We start from the raw sequence: 21,439 nt of genomic DNA, 5'->3' as shown, positions 1-21,439 counted from the left end.
GAATATCCTCCAATTTTTCAAATTTGCGAATATTCAAAAATGTGGGGGGGGGGGGGGGGGCGGGGGAATCCATTTGTGCATTGAATTCGAATTTCGATCTCTAAAGAAGCACATTGCACCTATTTTTCCTTCCATACCATGAAGCAACAAGAGACTTAGGAAGTGGTTATGTGGCACAATACACAGAAAAGAACTGCATCACCTTTTTTGTCTCTGCCCAGCATGTGTTCCCCCCTCTGCCTCAAAAATGGCCAACGTGCTGTAATAATACAGCTATTTTCATGTTTCTAACAGTAAACACATATCAGGACCATTGATAACAAGCGCTCGTTACGTCTGCGTTTCTGCAAGGCTTGCTGCATTATCTCCCACCTAAAACTACCACAAATGTTGTCTGTGCTAAATGAATTTGCCTTTCTGCTCTGTATCACTGGAACATAGGATGATGCCAGATCAATTTATAGATGAATAAACATGTGTCTGTTGAAGGCTCACCTTTTTTTCATCACTAACACAACTCCGAGGAATATGATGACAAACAGCAGAATGCCTGCGATGACTCCAGCGATTTTCACTGTGTGGTCTGCCTGCTTTTCAGGTTCTGGATCTGGTTTACGAGTTGCAGCTCCTAAACAGGCATTGAGAGCAATAGGGAGGGAAAAAAATGAAAAAAAAAGTTAATATACTGTACACCACGATCCTTTTATTTTGTTGCAATAAAATTATACGTCAACTTATCTGAGCTAGCAGACATCAGTGCTCTAAATATGTGTCAACTACTGAATGGAAGAAGCAGAGTTGTTCATATTATTTTTCCAAACTGTGCTAAACCCCCACATAAAGTGGCTCAGTACTGAACAACCGCGCCTGAACATTTGAAAGAGTCACAGCATTAGATTTTCCTATACAGTACATTATCTCTTCTCGTTCACTGTTCTTTAAGCTATTGAAAAGACTCCCTAACAATACAATATCTGTCCTGAGCCTTTACCTAAACTTGATTTGCTGGAACATTTTCCTTAATTATTTTTCATAAGTGAAGCAGTAATTCCATAACATATTAGCGCAAACACCTGGGGAAGTGTGATAAGCTCATTTACCATGGGTTTCACCAGCAATTGTTTTTCAACACAATAGCCCATTTTTTTTTGCCTTTGGAAATCTAAATCTAGGTCACATCTGGTAGTCAAAAGACTCCTTCTAAGCAATTTATTCACAAAATGGGAAGCAGCTGATGATCACAACACTGGCACCCACATTTAATATCTGTTTAAATGAGATAACCAATGCCTTGCAGCAGCCAGTGTCTTAGCTTTCCCGGCTCCCTTATTTCCACAGCTCTGTTTACACTGTTTACCGTATAATGTGATGGAATGTCAAATCGATGTCTGATGAAATATCCATTTCCTACACTAAATGAGTTCAAGATGAAAAATATAAGAGACGCAATGTTCAATTCACTAAACTTAAACCCTCCTCGGCCCCTGTTGTTTCCAGGCTTCCAATTTTTTTTAATCAAAATGTGACAGTATTCATCATGTGAGATGCCACTAAGCAGATAGATGGTTTGGGAAATGGGAATTTATTTCTAAAATTCTCAAATGACCTCTTTTTAGAACATTCACGCGTTCTCTTTCAACGTCCTTATATTACTCAGGCACATACACCTGGATTCAGCACCGTATAATGGATATGGCAAACCTTCACTTCAATTTCGCTAATGCTTTAAGACAAGGCATGCACTATATAAGAAAATGTGGCCATAACGCTCTCCTTAACATACAGTCAACTGGATTTACTGCCATGATAAGGTCTTCATACCGCTCTGATTCATAAAACTCTATTCATTCTCTTAATGTGTCGTTAACTTAACATAACGGTAAGTCATGTTTTCTCCAGTAAAGAGCATTGCATTAATGCTTTTCACGGCCGTTAGTGATAATGACATTAAACATTTATGCAAATGAAGCATTACAATAATAGCGCAGATACACAAAAGCGCGCTAAGGTTAACACGGGCACTTAATGTTATGTTAGTTAGGTCATACCTAAAATTGGGGTTACTCATATCAAGAACCTTAAAATAGGGCTGTTATAGGGTCTGTATGGATGTAACTGCAATTTTAAGCACAAGTTTACTAATATAGCATTATTTCCAGTGTTATTTCCCTCTCCTCGTCAACACTTAATGCAAAGTCTGGATTGGATTAGCAGACAGGGCCGGCTGGGAGTGTGGTGGGGCTCAGTGCCCCTCAGAGCACGAGGTCGCATACTTTCTCCTCATCTCCGCAACGTCATGTTGTCATGGCAACGCATCACCATATTGTCATGGTAACACATCAACATTTGACGCCACGTTGTCATGGCGACACTGTCACAAGAAGAAGATGCCGGAGATGAGGAGAAGCTTAGAGTTCCAGAGAGAAGGGAAGAGCCACTTACAGAGGCCCCTGCTCTCCCCTGGCAATCAGTTTAAATCTGGTGGATAAGAGCGCAGGGCCTCTCTAAGCGTGGGGCTCAGTGCGACTGCACTGCCATCATGTCGGCCCTATTGGCAACTAACACAATGTTATGCTACAATAACATGAAGTTAAACCTATGCTAATAAATCATCTGTTTGCAAAAGATTACAGATGGGTGACTGACGTTGACGTTGTGGCATTTTATTGGCCACCAGGGGTAAGGCTGACACCACAGACATATTCGAGGGCTGAAAAACACTATTAGTCCATTTAAGTCAATGGCCCTATGCCTTGTAGGTGTAAGCCCTCTAAGTTGACAAATATGTTTCTGAAATAATAAAGCAATGTAGCAGGCTTCCTTAAAGAAATGTAATTATGCTTAAAGCAAAACCTGTTTAGGTTGCCTTGGAAATTAGGAGATTTTATTTTCATTAGGACTTTAAAATGGGAGGTGCTTGTCAATCAAGTTGTTCTCTAGCCTTAGCCTGCTCTGCTCCTGTTAGAGAGCTGATAAAGGAAGGGGGAAGAATAGGGGCATTACCTGTGTGAAGTCCTATTCTGTCAGCTTACTATATATATAGTTAAGTTATGGTGAGTAAAAAAGTGACAAAAACCCTCCACAGTAAAGCATATAGCAAATGGAAATATAACTGTATGCTCATTTGCATGTCTTAGGCAGGTCTGCAACTCCACCTTTCACCATTATCACTCAGCACTTCCACTGAAGCTAATGATTCTGGGAAATGACATGCAAATGAGCACACAGTGCCACTTTTTGCTTCAAAACCATTTTAAACATGGTTCACTATAGGCTTAAGTTGCTGCATGGTCACAGCTATAAGCACAGCCCTGGTCCATGCAGCAAGCTTAAGCCTATAAGGAACCATGTTTAATATGGTTTTGAAGCAAAAAGTGGCACTGTTTGCTCATTTGCATGTCATTTCCCAGAATCCCTTGCTGCAGTGGAAGTGCTGGGTGATAATGGTGAAAGGTGGGGTTGCAGACCTGCCTAAGACATGCAAATCAGCATACAGTTATATTTCCATTTGCTATATATATATATATATATATATATATATATATATATATATATATATATAGGAGGCTGATTGGTTTACACACATATAAATAGCTATGACGTAGGTAACCACATATCCCCTGATGAAATCACCCTTTGTGTGAAGAAACGCGTAGGGAAGTTTTTAGTGTGAGCTATTGGCTATTTTTATTCATACTCATTGGCGGCTAGGAGGTTGGGACACTGCTGAGACACTGCCAAACTTCAATACCACTCGGTAGAAGCAAGACGCAAAAAAAATTTCCACTGCCGGGTCACGTGACTGGTTCTCCGATCCGGATGTGATGTGGTGAGAGATCTACATCCGGGTTACATCGTGAGAGATCGTGGCACCCTGTGAAAGCCCTGCTGGTGGGTGGCTAAGACGGTCTGGAACTCCATTGAAGAGAGTGTTGGCGTGTGAGCAGAGCAAGTCCATCCCACAGTTGGCGAATGAGTATACTCATTACATGCTTTTTATTCACATTTGTTTGTGAGTTTACATCCTTTGAATTTTGGTCTGGTTATTAAATGTTTTGTTTCATATTATACTAGGATCGGGCGCTTTCTTTTTTTGTCTTTTTATATATATATATACACACACACAAAAATGAAGTCCGCAGCACACTCAATAGAAAAAGGATTATTTAATCTCAATAAATCATCAGGCAATCACCAAAACTCCAGAGCGACGTACGTTTCAGACCACACAGTATTTTCTCAAGCTCTGGTCTGAAACGTACGTCGCTCTGGAGATTGCCTGATAATTTATTGAGATTAAATAATCCTTTTTCTATTGAGTGTGCTGCGGACTTGATGTTTTTGTGTATCTATTAGACTGGTTGGTGTTCCCCGTCATTATTTTTTGTTTGTATATAAGTATATATATATATATATATATATATATATATATATATATATATATATATATATATATAAAAACAACATTACCATTCTCTCGTCCGGTAAAGAAAGACTGCACTCGGTTCAGTAATAATGAAAATCTGTATTGGGCATCTGAATAGAAATGATAAATCACCCAATCATCCCAAATCCTTATCATTTCTATTCAGATGCCCAATACAGATTTTCATTACTACTGAACCGAGTGCAGTCTTTCTTTACCGGACGAGAGAATGGTAATGTTGTTTTTCTATTATTTGAGACTAGCACCTGTCTATATGAACCAGTACATTGAGTGCAAGCTGTGATGTTTGTTTTTATATATATATATATATATATATATATATATATATATTTAATCAAAAAATAAATAGATGATACCGTTCTGTGGCTAACGAAATGCTTTTATTTGTGCGAGCTTTCGAGATACACTGATCTCTTCTTCCGGCGATGCGGAAGAAGAGATCAGTGTATCTCGAAAGCTCGCTCACATAAAAGCATTTCGTTAGCCACAGAACGGTATCATCTATTTATTTTTTGATTATTGAAGCTCGGCTAACACGATACTGATATTCTACATGTGTATATTTATATATATACACACACGTTAAAAGTGAATAAAATAACTACATGTGCCTGGTTTTTATTTTAAAAAGTGTCTATCATCCAAACTCAACGCCATAAGCAACATAACACTGTAGTGGGGACCACTGTTCTGTATTGTTATTGAATGATTAGAAATGCCAGTGCATATATCGATCATCTCTAAAGAAGGTTGGTAGGATAGTGCAGACAAGGATGTGTATTGCTGTTTGTATCAAAAATCATGCCGAGGTAGAACACAAATGACATATTGTCTTCACATAATTTTAGTGCTTATTGTTAGCACTCAGGAGCTCGACTATTTACCGGTGGGCCCCGGTGTAATTAAAAATAATTTTAAAAAGCTCCCCTCCTCCATATGGAGCCCTACCTTTGGTGTGGCACCTTACCCAGCAACAATGGAGGGAGCTCACCCTGGCGATGATTGCAGTCCTGTGGGACCTAACTTCCATCTAAGGTCCACCTGGGTGTGCTCCCTCCGCGCCCGCTATCACGTAAGGCACCATCAAATGCAAGAGAAATTAAGATTTAATTAACTATTGGGGTATGTTTCATTGAGCTGAATAGGCAAACCCCTCCCTTAATTGTTATTCAATTGCATGTGAATAGAGTATTTAAGATAGACTGTCTTGATTGTGAAGCCATATGGCTGTGTGTCCCATCTTAAGTGTCCCAGTTAAAGTGTGTGGCAGAGTTCATTTTGGAGTTGAAATTGGAGGAAGATCGGAACTCTGCACAACAACTTTGCAACTGTGAGAACTTAACATTCGAAAAGCTGTGATTCTTTGTACTCTTTCTATCCTCCAGTACCTGGGAATCTCTCCTCCTGCATCTCACTATGCCCTCCCTGTTACTTTTTCTGTTTACTGTTTCCTCACTCCTTTGTGAATGTCTCTGTTCTCTTCAACTTCCCCAATCCCCACTGCACCATTATTTATACACCTCTCTCCCAACAACTTCTTTACCCCTCAATAAAAAGCACACCCAGAAATTCTCTATTCACACCCTCTATCTACTCCTTCCTGCTGCTGGGGATCTCCCCTAAGCCAGAACCCAGACATACACATCTGACTTCACCCACAACTCCCTGCCATCTCTTCCCCTGTAAAGTGTCTTAACCCTTTAGTTAATTGACTAACCTTAAGACTTGCCCCACAAAACAAGCATCCCAATACTCTGCACTCATGGTTACTGTCCCACACTACAGCACTCATTCCCTCACCTGCTGTCTCTGTAAGTTCCCCATCCAACCTCTTAGATTGTAAGCTCTTCGAGGCAGTGTTTTCCTTCCCTATTGTCTGATTTTGCTGCACTTATTGTATTATTATAATTCCCTGTACTGTATTCTTTGTGAAGCGCTGAGTACACTTTTGGCGCTATATAAATAAAGACATACAATACATACAACAGGTAGGGCCCAAGGAGAGATATAGGGGGGGGGGGGGGGGGGGGGAAAGGGTTCTAATTAGTGCTGCAGGAACACTGTTCAGGCTGCTAAAAACAAGTGCAGGAACAGTGCTCCTGCACATGGCGCCTGAAAATCATGGGCCTTGGTGCAGCCGAACTGGCTGAACCAGTAGTAGTTCCGCCACTTGTAGTACGATAACCATTTGTGCAAACTTATTACACATTTAGCATTAACCAAATGTTCATTCTTTTCAACACCTCTATTTTAATGTGATCTGCATCATTGCACTGTAACAGTAAATAACATATTGACTTAGTGCCAATTGTAGGGGCAAGGTTTTGAATACACTACTAAACAAGAGTCACAGTTGAGTTCAGCGTTGAAATCATTAATCCAGATGGAGCATTAAAAGGCCAGCTAGTGTCTGTTCTGATTATTAGTGTTATAGGCTAATGTTTTCATTCGTTTTAAAATATAATATTTATTTATTGTTAGCAACTGCTACTGATCCCAACTTTGGGGCTTTATTAGGCCAATAATGAATTAACTTTTGACCAAATCAGAAACCTTGAAATCTGAATATTCTAAAATCTTTATTAATCGATAGTAAAACCTTTTCTATTATTTGCAAATGTTTTGTTTTTAAATTAAGGATATTTTTGATAGCCTTAGAAATTGAAGCTCATAAACCTACGTAAAACAAAAAAGTAAACATCAATTTGTTAGATTAGGTTGGCGTGTTAGGCTAAGGTCCCACTGCCTCAGTCAGCGCACCCGCACTGCAGACAGGCGGTGCGCTGAAAGGCAATTGACCGCTACCTGCGGTCTGTAGGGAGCGGGAGGGGGCGTGGTTTGAGCGGAGGGTCCGTGGTGGCCCACTGCCGCGCGCACCGCCAGACGCAGCGGGACCAAAGCCTAATGCTTCAACCAAGGAGTGGGAGTTGCAAGAATTCTAAAGTTGCTGTGGTCAGTACTGGGGTGTGTGTGTGTGTGTGTACACATGTTTTAGGGCATCATAATGTCCCTATACAAATGTTTTTTATACACCAATATTTCTTCACTGCAAAAATCTACTGGTTAATTTCTCACTTAACCCCTTTGCCGTTTTATGACATAGCCAGAAGGGCACAAGTGCCAGGACTCCAGCAGACATTGTGGTGTTTTAGTGAACACCATTCCCAATGTACGTATTTTTTAGGAGAGATCACATTCAATAAGATAAGCGCGCCAAACCATAAATGCAAACATTAGGAGAAAAGAATGCCCACCCTGAATATCTTATAATGTATTTATAAATGTACTAACAAATCCTCTAGAAATTCACTATACAGAGTACTGAGTAAAGAAGCATGGGACTCCCTGTTGGCCACTAAGTCCTCTAACAGCCCCAGATTTTTGTATTAATATTGCACTCCTGGGACCAATTAATAGTTCATCTGCCCATTTGGCCCAGATCAGAAGTGCATTCCCCCTCTCAGCCATGAATGGGAGAGACAGTGAGTAGCAGTGTTTGTTTGCCACTCCCTGCACCCTCCTCCCTTAAGGCTGATAAGCCATAAGGAGGAGTGATCGCAGGGTGTGAGAAGAACACTGTCTGCGGAGGGAAGTTTACTGGGCCCTAAAATGAAAGACGAAAGATATAGCAAAAGAATTAAGGCAGACAGAGGGGCCTAGTCATTAAACTCTGATATTGCCACTAGAAAAAAGGACTGAAAACAGAATACAATTTGATGCAATAAAAAAAAAAATCTGGCATCTTTACTGTATTCATTAGGAATTATCTATGCAGAAAAATTTGTACAGAAAGGCATCTCGTTTGCATGCACTTTTTGCCTGAGTAGTTTCTATTTGTTATTGACAGAGAAGTCACAGCCAGAAATCTCGCCACCCCAAGAGAGGCAAATTGTGGCTTTTGTGAGAGAGAAACAAATATGGTCCAGCATTGGGAAACTGCATGAAGCATGCAAGTGGGACCTACTGGTGGGGTCTCCACAAAACCAGATTTGTTTTATTTTTTATATTGGATATACTACTTCTAAAAACTCTCACTTCAACCATATAGATGCAGAAATTATACCAAATTGTTATACAAATGGCACTACAAATATAGAATAATTCTATTACTGATATCTAGTTTTGACGAGACAAATGGAAAACTTATCATTGGGCTAATATTTTCTCATACTGCTTCTTGGTATATCAAGTAAATGAATCCTTGGTGACGTAAGGCATTCTTCTGTCTGACTATCCTTAAATATACTACAAGAAAGAGTGCTATGTTCTAATCTAATGGACATGTCGTTTACTTCATCCTATAGTGTCAATTAAATATAATGTTTTATTACCATATCTATCCGAGGATTTCTTTGGAGCTGCATTTCCTATTTACAATGTTCTGAAATGTAACTGGGTAATGCCGATGGTAATGCCATGAACATGTAATTAAAGTTATTGACTGATGTATGACTACATTTTAGACTATTCTGCTCTCAAATGAACATTGTTGTACCATAAGGCTTATTTATAAGTCAACTTTCTGAGCTTTATATGATAATAAATCAAGAATATACAACAGATATTATTTCCCTAGCTACAAGTCTGCTTTTCATATTGATCCACAATCCTGATTTAGAAGTAGCTGAACAACACAGTCATAACCTTCCACGTCTTACAAAACACCAGTGGGCAAAACGGTAAGAGGGAGAAGGGTGTTCACTATGTGGAATTGGAAGGATATTTCCACATCATATATTATCCCATATTTGTTGTGTGTAGTATGTCTTGTGGTAGTCACACATGTTCTTGCATGCTCACTTCAGGCAAGAATCATGGTAAATTGCAGGATTCACACTGCTCTCTGTAATTGTTTTTTCTTTCTGTTATCTCTACGTTCTACAACTCACGGTGGGGAGATGCAAGCATTTGAAAACCAGGAACAGGTAATAAGTGATAATTAGCCATGCCAATTGCTAACAGTAACATCTCATCTCTCGTTTAACTATCAAATACCAACCACACAATAATTCACCTTCAATAGGTCTTCTGCGATGAATAGTTTGTTAGACAAAATACGTGCAATGAACATCTAAAGCAGGGGCTCCTAAACATATTCTTATAAACCCGTTTGTAGATTTTAGGAACAAACACTGAATTTGGATACAATTGTAAATACACATATTTAGTATATTAACAGGATACTCATTGGTTATCTCAAAAGCATTGTCTGGATGGAGGAATCCAGGACATGAAAAGCAACCAATAATCTATTGTACAATGTGAGCAGTGAAGAAGTTAGAAAACTGCAGCCCTTAGGCACTTTTACCTGGTGCCGCGTTCCACCTTCGTGCCGCCCACCCCTTCTTCAGCGTCAAATGACGCGCTGCCACATTCTGTGTCTTGTTGCCATGGTAACGTGACATTGCAGCATCACGTTGCCATAGCAACACGACACTGTGTGACATCACGTTGCCGTTGCAATGGGATGCCACACGATGCTGAAGAAGGAGGAAGGCGGCACAAAGAAGGAGCATGCACGTGGGTTAGAACTGTACATTGGCCTCACTTTCTGCCCCGGCAATCAGTGGGGAAGAGAGCGTGGCCTCTGTATATATGTGGGGGGGGGGGGGGTGAAGGGAAATGTGTTGCCCAAAATGTTGCCGCCCTAGGCCCGGGCCTATTGGGGAAATACACCACTGAATGTGAGACTCCTCAAGAGACCATGTTATGAAATAAGAAATGTCAAACATACTAAAACTCCTTGTGTATTTTTTAAAACTTATTTTTTTAAATGTTGTGGGTTCATTTCTAACACAGATATTGAAATCTGAGTCATCGTCGTATTGCGAGAAGGATCGGCGAGTACAGTAGAGACACTGACTCTGTAAACAATGGCACTGAGTTGTTTGAAGCAGGAGAGCTTGGTTCAAATCCCATTGTTGGCTCCTTGTGACCATGGGCAAGTCACTTTATCTCCCTGTGCCTCAGGCACCAAAATAATTGATTGTAAGCTCCACGGGGCAGGGACCTGTGCCTGCAAAAGTCCTGTGTCCCGCGCATTATACTGTAATTGTGAAGCGCTTTCAGTCCCATTGGGAGGAAAGTACTATGTGAAATAAAGTTATTATTATTACCCTGGAATCAAATGAACTTGTATCTGTTCAAATCTGGAGTGAAAGGCAAATACAAAATAATCATTGCAGGCAATATTGTATATTTGTAATGTTATAAGTAATTTAATTGTATTCATGTTCCTCCCTTATCTTAGGGCAGACAGCCAACATAACCCTGGTTGGATTCGCAACATCCCAAAGGGACAACTCATCCGCCTGAAGCGGAACTGCTCAAATCCAGAGGATGAGCTGAAAGAAAAGTTTCGCGAAAGAAAATATCCAGAGGACATATTAGTAGAAGCGTCCCCTGCAAGTAGACGATATTGAAAGGGATACCCTTTTGGAATATAAAAATAAAACTAATAACTTATCTAACAATCCTCACAAGGGAAAAGAACAAAATGGCGGAGTGGCTTTCGTCACCCAATACAATGAAATGGCACCAAAGATCCACCAGATTTTAAAAAAGCATTGGCCAATCCCTCTATGCGATCAGACATTAGCAGAATATCTCCCAGATAGACCGAATATTATTTTTACCAAAGCCTCAAACATTAAAACTCGACTGGCACCGAGTTGTCCACTTGACCATTTTAAATCTAGAGTAGCTAATATTAATAAGGGCTTTTTTAAATGCACTAAATGTATAGCGTGTACGTTTAGCCAAAATACAAAAACATTTATATCAAATGTCACCTCAAAAATATATACTATTAAAACATCGATTAACTGTCATACCACCTTTGTGATATACCTACTAGAGTGCCCCTGCGGCCTACAATATATGGGCAGGACAGGTAGGTGCTACCAGAGGTAGGTGCTTCCAGTATATGAACATGTTTATAACATCAAACGAGGTTTAACGACACACAGCGTCTCGCATCATTTTCGCATTCACCATAATAAAAGTCCAATTGGACTTAGGTGCCAGGCTATTGAGACCGTACCAGCTAGTTGGAGGGGGGGAAACCAACTCGACCAGATCAGTAGGCGTGAAGCCTATTGGATCTACGAGCTGAAGACCCTCTCCCCCAATGGTCTCAATATAGATTTTGAACTAGGTGTCTTTTTAAAATAATTTTTTTAATTAATTTTTTTAAATAATTTTTTTTAATAATTTAATAAAATCTTTTTAAAAAAAGTATTTTAAAACAACAATAATTTTTTTAAAATAATAGTTTCTCTATAACAACATCTAATTTAATAAATTAAGAAACTAATAGACGTTATTTTAATCCATATTTATTAACTAGTATACGCATATTAAAATGATCTTACACCTAGTATGTCATTGGATATCTATCCCTCCATTTGAGCGCATTTTTGTGTACATTACACAGGTTTTTGCTGTTATATTTGAAGATGAGTTATAACATTGTAAAATATTTCATAAGAGTTAATAAGTGCATTTTCTGTTTATTATATGTTTTATGGTTTTTTTATCGTGTCTGTGTAGTATGTTAGGTAGGCTGTGTTTAAACACCACACATGACTGACAGAGGTTTAGACCAATCAAGTAAGGTACTGTGTCATTTTATTGTTTTTATTCATTATCCAATGGCGTCCACTCTGCTAGTATATAATGATAACATGTGTTGTGTCCAATCATCCCCTGATGAAGTGCGCATGCGCACGAAACGCATTGGGCAGTTGGAGAGAGAGTACTAGCTTGTCAGCAGAGCTATACAGGAGTTTGTCCAGACATTGGAGCAGGAGAAGGGAGTTTCGAACTTTTGTCCCGCCTCCCGTGACGCACTTCCGGCAACGGAGTGGCAGCAAGCACCAGGAGAAACCGGAGACCTACCCAGGGTGACGTACATCCGGATACAGAACCCAGGAAGTGATCGGAGCATCTGCCTGGTTGCCACGAGTCTACGAATAGCTGCTGCCGGGGTCCCATCACCGTGCATCACTGCTTCTTTGTATTGGACATCTTGTAAGTAGGATTCCGGTTTTACCAACCGGATCCGAAATCTGCTACAAGTGTTTTTTAGTTGTCTATTAAATTTACTCCTTATTAATAATATTAGTCAGCCTACTTGTTGTTGTTTTGTGTTTGTCTTGTCTTGTGAGTCCTATATGTTTGCATTTATCATTGTTGCACTATGATTGTTTTTCTTTTCTTTTCTTTCATCCCATTTACAACACGTATGTAAATCCCTGCTGTGGAGCCTGCAGTTGAAGTTTGAACTCTCCTGTAGTGGACTTTGTCTCTCATTTGGACTCCACAATAGTTCCTATTTTGGACTTTAAAGGCGCCGGTTCGTATTGTTATTGCTTCCTCATAGCTAGTGTACTCCTTGTTTCCAAAAGGGAGAAATGTTAGCCCTTTCATCTCCTTGAAAATTACATTAATATGCAGTTATGTAGAATGAAACTTCAGTAAGTATCTCTACATATTTTCAATCCCCAAACAGTCCATCTAATTAACAAAAAACATGGTTTTCAGTAGATTCTATATACAGATTGATGAAATGCAATTTATTTTGATTTTGTGTAGTACCAATCTTCTTTATCCCCACATTGATAATCAAATAAACTGGGAGAATATTTGAGTTCCCAACCAGACTCCGTAAACTTTTGCGAAAGTTTGAAAATTCTGCAAACAATTTGAAAACATTTCCTGCATATTTTGAGTTTATTTCCATAGTTTAAAAAAAAAATCCAAAACCAATCACGGCCCAGCAGGAACAACAACAAAAAAAAAAGAACATTTTGAGAACCGAAACCTGAACAAAGAATGCCAGACTTTTACATCATAGCTGAGATGATCATTTGACAGCAAATAAATTATGGAACGTCTCAGAGTTTGAGAAGAAATTACCTATCTTGCTTCAGTGCAATGCAAGTTGGTTCTAGGCAGCTACTATAGCTTCAATGAAATAAGCGCTAAGATTGATGAAAAGATACGAAGCAAAAAATGAAGCACTGCAGAATGCCATCTGAAAAGCTCTGCCTCATAAAACCTCACAAACCCACTGGAAGAAGTCAGAGATGAGATGATCATTTTGCTAGATGCAGTACATTTAGTAAAAGGAACAACAAGAAGCTTCCACTGTAGTCTCTGTTAGTGAGGCCCGAGTGCCACAGGTTAAGGCGTTTTCCAAGAAGAGATAACGCCTCACTTTGGGGCAGATCCACAGAGCGACGTTCATAACTTCAGTTCACGTCTCGTTGAGTGCCAACGGGGATCTTCAAAGCTCACTAACAATGCACTACGTGCTGTATTAATGCTAAGACGGTCTACTGTTAACGCTGATTATATGCAAAAGAGGAGTGGAACACCTCAATAACTATCCATTTACAGCGAATGTGGGACTTAACGCTGGTGTTTGTTTAGGTCATGGTTACACCTGGTGTTAGATGCTTCCTGTGGGTTTCAGATTGTATTTTCTGTCTTTGTCCAGGGTACTGAAGTGGGTCACTTTGGCTTCCTATATTTTCTTAGCAATATATAGTAGGAAGTCAAACTGAATACCCTGGACTAGGCCTCAAAATTTAGCCAAGACCAATGTATTAGCCCCTTGGAAGCCATAGTGGCCATGAGACTGTATCCATTATGCATGGCTTCATGATCACTAAGGTAATCATGGATTTAATACCAAATACCCCAACTCCCTTACTACCCATTGTATGGCTTACATGTACAACTGCTATGGCATACAAAGGGTTAACCAGCCTCTTTAATCCTCATGTATTTTAATGTAATAAACTTAATTGGACTATTTGTGGGGCGCTGCTGTTTACACTTGCTCCCTCTAGATATATATATACATACACACACACACACATATATATATATATATATATGTGTGTGTGTATATATATATATATATACACACACACATATATATATATATATACATATATATATATATATATACACACACACATACGTGTGTGTGTGTGTGTGTGTGTGTGTGTGTGTGTGTGTGTGTGTGTGTGTGTGTGTGTGTGTGTGTGTGTGTGTGTGTGTGTGTGTGTGTGTGTGTGTGTGTGTGTGTGTGTGGACCCTGAGGAAGGTCCTACAAGGACCGAAACGTTGGTCTTGTTTGTGCTGTACCATCTGAATACAGGTTTTTTTGTTGCCATATATATTTGAGTGCTGTCCTTTGTCCTCTCTTGTTAGGGATGACTGCTTCTTTTGTTTATTTCTATAGGACATGCACCACACTATTGTTTCCTGATGTGAGTGCCAGCTGCCCCCCTGTTCTATTGTCTATATATATATATATATACACACACACACACACACACAAGTATACACATACACACACAATGTGTAATTTTATTTCTTTTATTGCTTGGGGTGTCACTATATATTGTGTCTCTAATTTCCTTTTTGGTTATTAGGGCTAATGGCTAGTACTGTAGAGGGGGATCGGTTTGTTGGGGTGATTGGGGGTAGGCACCCCCGGGAGGGAGGTTAAGCCACTCGGGGAATTAAGGCAGCCCAGCTAACCCCTTGTATCCCATAGTAGTTTCACCTTTATGACATACAATGGGTAGTATGTTAGTTAGGGTGTTTGTATTAACCCCTTAGCTATCTTAGTAACCATAAAGACATGCATAATGCGTGCCCTCATGACCACTATGATTTCAAAGGGATTCATTAATTATTTGGGGGGGGGGGGTTTAGATGCCAGGTATATAGTGTATTGCAATAAATACCTGGCATCCTCCTTTGCATATGGCTAACACAAGGCAACGTTACAGCCCGTTAGTGCTGGAGTGTCTTATACTGACTTTGTCTTATCCCGACTTTAGCTGGGATAACGCCACGTTAGCCATATGTAAATGAGGGGCCCTAACGGATGTTGGTTTTGCATAAAAATAGTTGCCCTGATTTAACGCTTTTTCTTTTGAGCTGCCAAATAGTTGGCATAGTTGACTCAACCAATTGTTAATTTTCTGTTAACAGACGTCTGCTGGCTGACAAATTGCCTGCCTCTTTACAAGAGTTACTTTAGCGTTTCTATGCCAAGATTTAAAGTTTTCTGATGGTGGTGAATGGCCTGTGATTTATGCATGGTTTAATCATCATGTGCGATACAATTACTGAACAGAAATAGCAGCAAGAGTAAAAGTTCTCCATGCTGCCATCTATGGAAAAAAAATATAGTCTTTGTACATCACCTCAAGGAGTCTGGATCTCACCGTTCCCATCAACCTCTAGGTGAAAAATAAATGCTTTTTGCTGGAGCACCCATGCAATGTATTTTGATGTCCTGCAATGTCAGGTGTGACTTATTGCCTCTTTATATGTGTAGTGTTTATCATTTTTGTGCTATGACAGTTTCATCTATAAAACAATACACTAACAAGAAAATAAGTATTTGGGCGTTTCATGAATGCAGGTGTTTGTTTGGGGGAAAAAACCCACAATGTCAGATGTTATAACGTTTTGGAAATGCCACAGGGTTGCTTCCAAGTAGCTGCGTATTTTTTTTTGAAAATGCCATTTAACTAGAAATACAAATCCCCCTAGGGAATTTATTTTCAATGGGGAAAAAAAAAAAAAGAATTATAGTTTCTCTTGGCACAACCTAACTTAAATCAGCATTTCGTATGTGAGGAGAACATTTGTCATTCTCCTGAGAATGAAAACTGCACTTTATAATTATTTTGGGCATCTCACTATGCCTCCAGCCTCCCAAATATCATTCACCTGCTGTATTGCTCTAACATTAATTAACTCCCAGTAGCATTCCTGTTAAAGCTGAAAGGTTTCACTTTAATATGCACTGAGTGAGCTTGAAAAAGTGTGAATTTTAGGTCTATTGAGGATTGTGACTCCTTGCTTTAGTTTAATCTCCCAACTCACCCGTGACACTCTAATTGGTAAGCAGCCAGTGTTTTTATTTAACTGCGGCCTGAAATAATGACAAAAGAGAAAAGCAGGGTGTACAGTAGCTCAGGGGAGCGCAAACGTTTGGAGCTGCGACCCCCCCCCCCCCCGCCTGCTCCCCCTAGCGTTCGCGCCCCCCTCACTTCGCTCGGCTGCGTCAACTGATGCCACGGGGTCACATGACGTTACGTCACGTGACCCCTGTAACATGGAGACGGGCGCGACGTCACTCCGCATGACACCGCAATGTCACTTGACACCGTGTTGCCATGGCGATGCGTCACACCAACGCGTCTGAACCCAGGTAAGTTTGTTGCAGAGGCCTCACATGGTCCCCTGGCATTTAATTTTAATGCCTCGTGGAAGAGCGCGGGGCCTCTGCAAGCGCCCGCGCCCCCCCAAAAAAACCCTGTGCACCCCCACTTTATGCACCGTTGCAGTAGTTCATCATGTGAGAGAAGGTAAATATTTAGGGACCTACTGTATGTGTCAAGGCAATTTTGGAGCAAAACCCGCACATTTTAACCCGTAGTTGTGTATCTAAGCATTTTGCTCCAAGGTTGCCCTGTCTGCTTTAGCTTGAACCTTGATGAGTGTCGGTAGAAGGAGTTGGGGAGGGATTACAGGATGTACAGATTATAATGAGATGTATCACATTCTGCATCTGTGTGTCATACTTTTTGCCTTTTATTTGTCCTCAAAAAGTCTCCATGTACAGTACAAAGTGACTAACGTACTACCTCAGATGTAAGGAATATATGCCGCAGGTCTGCTGCAAAACAACACAGTGGTGTGTCTAAATGTACTTCTCTCTACGTTGACATAGACCCCTCAGTGTTTGCGTAGGACCTATAATTTGGCAATGGCCTTGGTGGGGCGGTAGGCTAATTATTTTTTGGCAAACATTTGTAACTAGATCCCTTCTTTTGAATGAACCTTTTCAGTGCCCTAATGACGTATCTGGTCCATCATGGGAAAAGGTCGTTTTCCAGGGGCTGATTGGGCAAACCAGAAGTGGTGCCCATTCCACTTCTGCTTCAGTCACAGGGCCGTGGGAGATATGTGATCACTGCTAAAGCTGTCACAGTTGTGTTTTCTGTTCTGTATACTTTGTAATAAAAGATAGGACTGTGACCGTAAACAGGTCGCACACATTAAGGGCCATATTTACTAAGCTGTCAGGTAATAAAACTTTTAAAAACAGTATGATATTCCTTAAGTGTTTGACGGAAAGTTTCTATAAAATTTGGGAGCCCTGGCTAACCCACTAACCCAAACCAATATATTCTTCACTAAGCAACGTGAACGCAGAAGAGCCTTGGGATATGGATGGGAGAGTCCTGCCGGTCGAGGGAGGGACAACTCCCTCCCCCACCCCCACATCCCCCTCTATTCCTCCGCACTCTTTTTCTCCCTCTCCATGAATCCGGACCATGATGCGGTCCTAGGGTCATCCCCTCAGGGGCTCTACCCCGACCCTTCTACTATTTGAACAAGGAAAATACTATTGTATTAGGCCAGATATGTAATGTATGTAAACCTAAGTATGCCTAATAAAAACGTTTGAAAAGAACAAAACAAAAAACAGTATGATAAGGAGTGTGCAGAGTTACAATATTCCTGCTCTGTGACCATGTCAAAGAGCAAATCAATCAAAGAATTAAGTACTTGGACAGGACTAGAGGTGACAACCCTTATTTTGGTTTACCAACACCAACCTTTTCCCAGAGTAAGATCATAATATAACTGACTTATGAAACCAATGAACATGCTTTCTTATTATAAGGTTTTCAGGCACACTGGATACAGCAAATCTATATCACTTTTTGTAATTTTTATTATAAACAGACCAATGTTTTTCCCAATTGGAATCTGCCATGAAAGTGATGAAAAATCAGGACTGAATGATCAGTTTATATGTAAAACATTATGTATGCAATCCGCATTTAATGTAACTGATGTTGTTGTCCCTGAAATCTTTTATGTGGAACATATATTTTATTGAATTTTTGCAACAATAATGCCTAGGTGTCTGATAATTTCATTTGTTGTTTGGGTTATATTCTAGTAGCCATGTTAGCCCAAATAAGTGCTTGGGTAGTACAGGAGGTGATATACTTTAATATCTGGACAATCATGATATATTTGTGTGACATGTTTTCAAGAACAACAGTTATTATTCAGAGAGATGGGCGATGTTACTAAAAATTTGGTTGTAAAACCGGAAAGTTTGAACTTTTAAATACCAAAATTAATTTGCAAATGCAGAATCTATGTTAATTTTTTTTTATTTATGGCTAAATCAAACTTTCAGCAATTTTCTGGAACTTCGGTTGTTTCACAAAAGTTTGGAAATGTGAAAAAAATCAGTTTTTGTGGCAAGTTCAAACTTTTGTGAACAGTTTGCCCATTTATCAAAGAGGTCCCAACCTTTAAGCTTGGACAGTTGGGAATCAACACTAACTCCACCCCTGACTGTAGGCAGCACTTTCACCATAACACATGTAGCAGCACACAGTACCTCCCTAAACCTTCCTCCTAAGTGCTACAGAAAGATCTAACTTGTTACTTAAAGATGGATTATATCTGTCTGGCTGAAGGCGTGAGGAGCCAGCAACTAGGAGTTTGGGGGAAATGAGGAGATGGCGGAAAACCAAGCCACAAATCTCCCCCCTAAATTGAGAGGATTTGAATGCATGTTATCATGTAACTTGTATCTCTATAATATTTTCCTTATCCTACTTAATAAGCATTGTGAAAAGATGTGGACTGGCCTGTCTTCTCATTTATTACTGATGTTATACATTGGAGCAGAAGATAAATTAACCCTACGTGCCACATAGTCATAATACTTTCTTTTTTGTATGAGTAAAATTGATTTTGTACCTGGTACCATTTTCCACATACATATTCCTCTCATCCAAGGAAAAATTTACTTTTACTAAAGGTGGCTTAGGTAAAAAGATGGAGAACATCTGCTACTCAACTCATTGCAGTACTTTTGGCTGGAACACAGAAATCAATTACTCTACACTACAAAAAGTTTGGCCTAAACACCACAGGCATCTTTCATTGGATATCAACATTGGGCAAGTTACAAATGCTCACAAGAGGAGATACATCTAGATATAACCTTTTCCAGGCTACTCACAGATGTTGCTGCTACTGGAGTTTAGTGGAGTTATTCCTAAACCTTGGAGCATTTACTAGTTTGCTAAACAGCCTTGATATGTGACAGGGCCTTTGCCCCTTTCTAAATAGCAGCAGGGACTAAATTAACACACAAATTCCCAGCACGCTCTAACTCCAACACCCACCATATTATATATATTTGTCAATAAGAGTGCTACTGAGCATGGCCAATGTATAGAAACAAAAGACAGGGGTGCCCAATGCTACATCCAATTGACAAAACATATAAAGTAATAAGTATAACGTTTAAATACTTCAATAATAATAATTATATTTACTTGGTTATTTAGTTAAACCCTTTGGCCAAGGCGTCATAAGCGTGCATACCACGTCAAGGAATAACCAGAATTAATGCACGTCCTAACACTAAACTGTGAGCCCTTCCTTTTACCCCTGTATGAGGGGAAACAACCACAGTGAGTCCAGGCCATTCAGCAAAATGCTAGAACCTCACTGGGAAAGTGAGTTAGCTCTTAAAAAGGGATAGACTGTTTATTTATTTGTGTGTTTCCTTAAACTGTATTGCTTAAAGCTACAGACTAAATAAAAGCCATGGTGTATTTTCCCCAAATATGTCTCCCTGGTTGTACCTCTCTGCACAGGTCTCCGACAATATCAATCGCAGATAACTCAAACTATCTAATTTGTGTGCTCACTAAGTTCTGACACAATTGATTACTGTACTTCTAATGATATTTTGTTTTGGTGCACATACTCATTTTCTATTATTTTTTTTTGTACTTAAATTTTTATTCAGTTTAGACAGGGAATGATAATGCAACATTAGCTTGAGCACAGATTACAGAATGTATATATCAAATACAGTGGTTCACTGACACCTATACAAATAAAATGATTATAGCATGTATCTGAGGTACTTCCTTTCTTATTGGTTAGTAAGGTCAAAAATTTGAGTTTTATCCACCCATCTGTATACATGACCAACTTTCTCCTAAACAAAGGAAATCAACCTGGTGTAGTGGTGGGTCTAGATCCTAAGATATTAAGAGGGAAAAAGAAATGAGTAGACAGAAAAAGAAAAGAAGACGGGGGGAGTGGGGAGAAGGAGGGAGGGCCCACGGGTTCCCCCCAGTGTCGCATCTCAAGCCCGCCCGGGCCTCATAGTTATCCATGGGTCCCAGGTCCTGTAGAAACTGTCAGTGGACTGATTTAAAAATGCCGTAATTTTTTTCATTTCCATAACCTCGCTAATTCTCCTTTCAACTGCACGTTTGGGGGGAGGGGCCAATTTCTTCCAGGAGGCCGCAATAGCGCATCTGGCTGCCGTGAGAATAAAAGATATTAGTCTTCTCATCGGAGGGTCTATATCTGCCACCGGTTTAGCTAATAAAAAGACAAGAGGGTCTATAGGGATCTGGAGTCCTGTGATCTCCTCAATGATAGATTGAATCATTTTCCAATAATTCTGGATAACCGGACATGTCCACCATATGTGGGCCATATCTCCCTTTTGTCCACATCCCCTCCAACTGAGGTCAGACACCAGAGGGAATATCCGTTTAAGGCGTGCTGGGGTGAGGTACCAATAATACATGATTTTATAAATGTTTTCTTTGATTGTAGTGCATATGGACGTTTTCGAAGCAAACTCCCATATGATACTCATTTTCTATTTAATGACTAATCAATAGGTAGTGAGATCAGTATTCAGTGAATTCATCCAACGTGAAGCATTTCCTAAGACTAAAAGTAAACAGTAACCTATACTAACTGAGTCTGAAGTGGTCCAAACATCAAAGTTGTTTAATACAGTGTCTGTAAACATGATAAAATAGTTTGAAAATGTGTTCTATTTACTTATCAAAGGATGAAATTGATGATATAAGATTATTTAAA

The 21,439-nt window shown here is 39.8% G+C and overlaps 1 protein-coding gene across 14 annotated transcripts in view; it reads right to left on the bottom strand.

The window, feature by feature from the left end:
- PTPRM (protein tyrosine phosphatase receptor type M) overlaps positions 1–21,439 on the bottom strand; it is a 791,475-nt gene that overhangs the window by 273,089 nt on the left and 496,947 nt on the right. For 13 of the 14 annotated variants that reach the window (XM_075585347.1, XM_075585335.1, XM_075585339.1 and 10 more), the window contains one exon: positions 496–628. In XM_075585347.1, the coding sequence (XP_075441462.1) occupies positions 496–628 (133 nt within the window). The remainder of the gene's footprint in view (positions 1–495; positions 629–21,439) is intronic. The other variant, XM_075585336.1, reaches the window with a different exon arrangement.

The sequence above is a fragment of the Ascaphus truei genome, chromosome 2 (genome assembly GCF_040206685.1).
Source record: "Ascaphus truei isolate aAscTru1 chromosome 2, aAscTru1.hap1, whole genome shotgun sequence".
Classification (NCBI taxonomy): domain Eukaryota; kingdom Metazoa; phylum Chordata; class Amphibia; order Anura; family Ascaphidae; genus Ascaphus; species Ascaphus truei.
The sequence above is the reverse complement of the archived record's forward strand: the minus strand, read 5'-3'. Positions and strand labels throughout refer to the sequence as shown.